The 7005-nt window shown below is 42.3% G+C and overlaps 1 protein-coding gene across 8 annotated transcripts in view; it reads right to left on the reverse strand.

The window, feature by feature from the left end:
• SPTAN1 (spectrin alpha, non-erythrocytic 1) overlaps window positions 1-5390 on the reverse strand; it is a 52007-nt gene extending 46617 nt beyond the window's left edge. For 6 of the 8 annotated variants that reach the window (XM_074923315.1, XM_074923319.1, XM_074923316.1 and 3 more), the window contains exon 1: window positions 5287-5390. Coding sequence is in view for 2 of the 8 variants with exons in the window: in XM_074923311.1 (XP_074779412.1) it covers window positions 2102-2134 (33 nt within the window). In the remaining 6 variants the exon portion in view is untranslated. Of the gene's footprint in view, window positions 1-2101; window positions 2135-5286 lie in introns of those variants that run through there. The other 2 variants (XM_074923311.1, XM_074923314.1) reach the window with 1 other exon arrangement.
• Between the last annotated feature and the right edge of the window lie 1615 nt (window positions 5391-7005).

A 7005-nucleotide genomic window follows, 5' to 3' on the forward strand; every position in this document is an offset into this window, starting at 1 on the left:
TGTTTTCAGGGATTTAAAAATGTGAATGTAAAAGATACATTCAGCTCTATACAGAAGATTTTAGCATATTTTTTAAAACAATTACATGAAGCTTAAAGAATTAAACTTCTTTCCCTGAAAAGCAATCAGATTATCAGTAAAGATCACTATCTTGAGATAGTAAAATAATTACTTTCTTTTAAGACAAGTCCTGATGTGCTTTACATATATTCAGTATACATGACTCTAGCAGCCTGTAATACAAGAACTTTTCCCTATCAAAACACTCCCTGCTTCCAAGTGCACACACCAGCAGTTTGATGCATTTTTTTGCATTCATCAATACTACGCATCAGAAATCCTGTCAAAAGAACATTTAACTGATACTGGCTCCTCTGTGGGATCCACTGGAATGGATTACTGATGTTTCTTTAAGCAAAAAAATCTGAATTCTAATATTGGATGTGAAAATAACCTTCAAAAGGAAAGGACAGAGAAAAAAAAAAAGTAAATTTTTTTCCACCTTTGATTTCTCCCATTTAGAGCTTCCTCAGAACACTAGGGAAGAGGTAAAGCCACTATGTATGTCTTGACCACAAAAACACCGCAACTGCCGAGTTTTAGTGCTAAGTTAGTACGTACTTAGTACCACAGGTAAATAAAAGATCATCCCTCTGAAAAGTATACGTGGCACTGGCTCCTGCTCCTGTGAAGGGAACTGAATGAGCATATTGTGATACAAAGAAGTAACTGAAGGATATTGTACCATATACCCTAGAATAGAGATTTAGAACACTATTCAGACAAAATTTTATGGCCAGTGATTTGGTGTGTTATGAATCTGAATCTACAAATTAGAGAAATTTTAAGGGTGGATTACATGCAGCAGAACCCTGCATCCAAATATTTCTGGTTGCTGTTAAGGAAGGTCACCTACTGCCTCAAACCTCTACAAATTCCAAGCCAGAAAAACAAGCCAAGTGCTGCAGTACAGAAATCCAAGGTGTGTTGAAGCCGCTCCTTAATGCTGTAGACTTGTGAGACTAACCGCAGCACAGGTAACATTCAAACAAGCCCCAAGATTTAAGTAGGTATTACGGGGACATAAGAAACTGTAGCATTGAAAGAAGAAAGAAAGGTGAGTTATGTTTGAACTAAATCAGACTGTGAAGATGGTGACTGAGGCTGATTAGAGGGTTTGTGCACAGCCTTAACTATGCACTTCTGAAATACGGGAGATGATTAAAGATCGGTTCATTTTTAGGCATTTAATCTTAAAATTTTAATTCTACTATTCAAATAAGAGCAGCTGAATTTGCCTATCTGAATTCGGTGCATTTGTGAACAAGGGTTTTTTTGGCTTTGTTTTCTTTTCAGTATCACCACAGACCTTTGATAAAACCATGCAGTGCTGGCAAGGGCTGCACTCTGCCAAGACTCCTGAGAAAGCAAATTACCTTGACTGCATTGCAGAAATGCAGAGTTTACAGGTAATGTGATATTATGTAATTAACCCCAGCATTTTCCATTCCCATTTGTTATCTTTCCATTGTAATTTTAATTGTAGTATAAACATTTACATTACTATAATTTCCAAATAAAACCTAGTTGCTTGTGTTACCCAGCTGAAGTCTGGTCCACACATCCTATTTATTTTACCATCACTGAATGGAAAACAACACAGATGTATGAACAGTTATACCACAACAATACAAGGATTATAAATCTGTGCAAGTGGCTGGAACAGGAACCAAAGCCAACTTCAAATGCATAATGTTCTACAGTATGAATCTTATCATGGTTGATTTTTAGATGCCAGAAGTAAAAAGATACTGTTCAAGCACTTTTTAAAACACAAATTTCTTAGAAAATTAATCTACATCAAAATCCAATCATACTGAACTATAACAACTATAAAATGTTCACACACCATGCATGAGAGACAGAAATTAGGAAATTCAAGATATTAAAGAAAAGGCAGATCAGACTCAACAATGAAGTACAAATAAAGCATCTGCTATATAGAACAAACTCTCAAATGAGAGCCTTTTGTTACAAATAGGTCACTGCAATAAAGGCAAGCAAGTATGGCGATGACACTTCATGCATTACGTAAAAATACCTGGACTTTGACTTTACGAAACGATGACAACATGATGGAGGAATGTAGAGTCTAAAAGGGAGGGGGAAATCAAGATAACATTCAACTAATGACTAACATAAGGACATGGCTTCATTTATTTTTTTTTTTCCAAATACATATGCCATCATAGTACATGTTTCATACTTCCCTTTTGGTTCCTTGCTACATACAACAATTTGGCATTACTGTCACACAAGCTACTGCAAACAACAGATCTCCCCATGCAAAAAAGATCACAAATATCACCAGAAAACTTGATTAATTTGGTATGTACTAATCTTTCCAGTTAGTTTAAAAAAACCTGACAAACCCTACCATAATCTGAAGGTCAAAACAGAAAGTTATCTGGACTTAGCAAATGACACTTCTTGCTACAGCATAATCAAGTGTGGTGGCTTAATGTAAAGACACAAACTCAGTAAGAAGGTTTTGAATATAAGTATCTACAAAGACATTAACTTCCAATTACCACAACAAAAATACTGACAAGTAGCAGTTGTGACAGAAGGTATTTTTTTAGCTGGCTAATTTTGTAGGTGTTAAATGTATCTAACCCACTGAAATTTTTGCTGAAAATTTCCTTGCCTCCCCTAACCACACATTTTCCCCATGAGTAGGCTGCAATCCCTGAAGCAGTTCATGGACAACTGCAGTTATGTGCCTTTGTGTCTGCTGAAGCTAGTGCATATCTCTTGTGGCATTTGCATAGCTTAATGTGTATCAGTTGCAGCAGTGAGAAGGCAGCTTGTCACTCCATTTGATCCACGGTCAGCTATGGCAGCACGATGCCGGACTACGCTTGGCAATCTCCATCCACAGCATCTGCAATCTGCTCCACCCCATTTTTCTGCTGCCTACACTCCAGGGACAAATGGAAAAAACAAACTCCCACACTACACTAACATGCAGCAGAGAAAAGGGAGGAATTTGTATAATTTCCTCCAATACAGGGGAAGCAATTAGTTGCCCCCCGAAAGCAATGTATTTACGAATAAAACAATTACAACCCCATAAATACATTAAGTAGACAAAAAAATAAGGCAGCAAAGGTATCAAGTTATTTGCATTAATAACTAAGGTTAGTAATAAATGTAATAGTTGAGAAATTGGAATTTCACACCGAGGTACCACCCTGTCTCAAGAGATTTAAGACTTCTCCTACCTTTCTGCTGTGCAAGAGAAAAACATAGAAAAAACACTTAAAAGACAGTCTTTGACATTCAACGTTTTTGTTATTGTTGCTACCTTTCATTATTAGAAAACAACCACAAATACGTTTGCTAACTTCATCAACTACAGATCTCAGAAGTGTAACATCTAAGTATGATTTTCAAATATAATTTCTACTTCAATCCAACCAGTACAGATGTATTTTTTCCCACCCCAACAGGAATGGGAATAAATTACTTCTTGTGAACAATGTAACCTGCTATCTTGGTTCAAGTATTTTCCACAGCTTAACAATTCCATTACTACAGTTCTAGATCCTGCACACAATGCAGCAAAAAGCATCCCATTCTCTTGTTCATCATTTTCTCCGCACAATTTATTAGTAAGGACAAATGAAGATTTCATGGAAGAAATCATTGGTAGTTGCATTTAAATGCATAAAAATCACGCAGTGGGATGTAATATTTGCTTTGAACAAATCTGAATCCCTGACCAAGGCCTTTCAGTGAATACAGTCATTGGAATCTTCTGGCACTCTGCTGAAAACAAAATGCCAAAAGAAAATGGATTTTTTTTTTTTTCCAGAAAGATACAGAACCATTTCAGGCTGAGTCGGTTTTTTGGGCTTGGTTGGTTTTTTTTTTTCCCCCCTTACTGTGTTCATTCTCCATCTCCAGACAACTGCTCCTCAGAACCTATTTAAATATGTATGAAAGACTGCTCGATAGTCACGTACATTTTAGACTGGAACACGCAGCTGTTTTATGACAAAATAGCTACTAAAAATCCTAAACAGTCAACACGGACCTGCTGAAAAAACATACAGTGATAACTGCTTATGCTTTTCCTTAAATATCAGGTCAAATGATTAGCTTACTGGTACATATTTATGACCTGGCAATATAGATTTATATCATTGTAACCAGATGAGCTGTGTGCAGGCAACAAATTGAGAAAAACTTGACTGTCATTACTTTGATTTATGTTAAATTAAAAAAAAAAATGATCATGGGATGAACAAATCCCGATTCTTTTATGAAGGAAACCTTAGTGCTTGACCTATATACCAAAATGACACACATATGAAAGGCACACAGGTTGGGAGGATTTCTTTTACACCTCTTACTGCTTGGCTGGACACGTCTGCTGGGCATGCCATTTACGTGCTCGTCATTTCAGAGCGATGTCAAGCTCCTCGAGGAGAGAGTTCTCCAGCCATCTCTGAGCACCCAGGCCCTCCACCGCTCTCTTTTCTCCTCTCCCCTCGCATACACCCCCTGCTGCATCTCCTGACCTTGGACAGGGCTGGGCTGGGAGCGCTGAGGGAAGCCATTGCTGTGCAATGAATCCCCTCTGCCGGCGACCGCAGAGCGCCGTGTTCTCCATCTCCCCCCCGGGATTTCTCCTCAGGGGAGAGGCAGGGTTTTACCCCAAACCTCACCGGACAGGGGCGAAGGGAAGGGCGGGCAAGGCGGGGGCCTCTCGCTCTGCCCGCCAAAGCGGAGATTCGCTGTCACTGTTATTTACCCTCCTGTTTATCCCCTCCCCAGGGCGCTGAATGAAATTCCAGCAGCGGGTCGAGCCTGCCCAGGGCGGATCCCGCCGCTCCTCGCCCGCTGCCCTTTATCCGCGACGCGCCCCCCCCCTTTCCTCCCCTCCCCCGAGAGATCCCGGGCGCTGCCGCGGCGCGGCTCTACGGCAGCCTGCGATAAAAAAAAAAACCAAACAAAAAAACAACCAAACCACAACAACCCCAGGGCAGCGGCCGCCGGAGAGGGCGAGCAGTAGCCGAGGCGCCGCGGGGAGCCCCCGGAGGCAGGGCCGGCCCCAGCCTCCCCCGCGGCTGAGGGGAGCGCGCAGCCCTACACCTGTCCCCGCAGCGGCAGACGGCGGAGCGCCTGCGGGGGTGCTCTATCTACCGGAGGGACGGGTGGGGGGGCCGGAGGAAGGCGGGCGCGGTGTCCCTGTCCCCCCCGCCCCGCTCGCCGCCTCACCGGCTCGGTGCGCAACTCTTCCCCCGCCGGCTCCGCGCCCTCCGCCACGGACGCCGCGCGCCGCCCGCGCCCGCCTTTTTATAGGCAGCCGGAGATGACGTCAGCGCCGCAGAACGGTCTCTTCGAAAAGGGCCGAAGGACTTCGGAAAGAATCGGGAACGGGGGGCGGGCCCCAGCCGGCGCATCCGGGGAGGGCCGGAGCGAGCCGAGGGGCTCCGGAAAGTGCCGAGCGGTTCCGGAAAAAGCCGAGAGGTGGGGCAGGGCGCTGGCGCCGCGTTGGGCTTTTGGGCAGTGCCGGAGGGCCCGCGGTGACAGCCGTCGGACACGAAAAAAAGGGCGAGACGACACGGGGGAGCAGTTAACGTGTCCGTGCAGCATGGCGGCCGCCGGGGCTTCAGCCCCCTTCTCTGTCCGGGCTCTTGAAGGCCCGAGCCGCTGCGGCCGCAGGGCACAGAGGATGGGGACAGGGTTCAGGGTTTACATCAACAGCCCTGACTCCAAGCAGCAGCCTCGTTAGTGCTACATTATTAAATATATATATATATATATATATAGGTGAGGCTGTCCTTTTGAAGCCGGGTGTAGTGTCACAACCACAACCTTGGCAAGGACAGAGCATCCAAAAAGCTGCAAATGCTTGTCAAGAGAAATCTATTTTTGAAAAGCCGATGCATACAGTCGAAGAAAAATGAGCCTTCAGTATGAACTAGATGTTTAAAATAGATTAAAGTAGAACTTCTTTGCCATGTCTCTCTTTTTTATTTTATTTTTTTTTTAAGAGGCCTGGTAAGGCAGCAAGAACATTCCAGGATCAAAGTGGTGAGTGGGTTTGAGTGATTTTTCGAGCTAACGCTATCTTTTATTAAAGTACTTAAATGGAAAATGCACACTTTCTCTGACATTGTATCGCACCCCGTGGGACTGCCTGGAACTATTGTCTCCAAGGAAGAGTATGACTCACGGCAATTTTAACGCATCTTGGCCTGAATGCACAGTATTTTCACAGCAGAGATGCTCTCCTTTGTCATATTTGATATGAATATGCATATGAAAAGACCACGAATACATGCCTAAGACCTTATTTGCACTATATTTCTGTAACACCAAATGGCTAACATTCAAAACCACTAAAATGACAAAAACCAGAAAAGGATAATACATGTCAACCATCAGTTCAAGCAGTAGATGCAACCTTAAGTTACATCTAAAAGTAAATACTGATTTATGTTTCTTTTGAAGTGCACTCATTATTCAATTAGAAATTATTACTGGTTTTAAAATAGTATGTAAGTATCTAGGTGCCCTTTACTGAGGCAGAAAAGGATACCATATTTATTTATAAAAATAGATACTTACATTGCCACCACAAACGTTAGAAAACCCTAGTAGTTGTCAGCAAAAAAGAAAGCTATTCTATCTTATATACATGTCATCAAATCACTCCTTGTGGTTTGGCACAGGCAGACAATTATTTCTAACAGACAGGACCAATTACTACCTTGGCAAAATGAGTCTCCAACATAATTGTAGATATGCAAGATGTAATTAAAACATCCCCACTCAGCATACTAACGAAAGTTGTATTGCTTCAGTGTTATTTGGTAAAGGGCTACTGGAAGGAGATTTCCAGATGTACCCCAATGTCTAAAGAATTCCAGAGTCAGTTTACAAAATATATAAACCAAACCCAAATTTAACTTATTTACCAATCAGTTTTAA

Source organism: Athene noctua, chromosome 20 (genome assembly GCF_965140245.1).
Source record: "Athene noctua chromosome 20, bAthNoc1.hap1.1, whole genome shotgun sequence".
Lineage (NCBI taxonomy): Eukaryota > Metazoa > Chordata > Aves > Strigiformes > Strigidae > Athene > Athene noctua.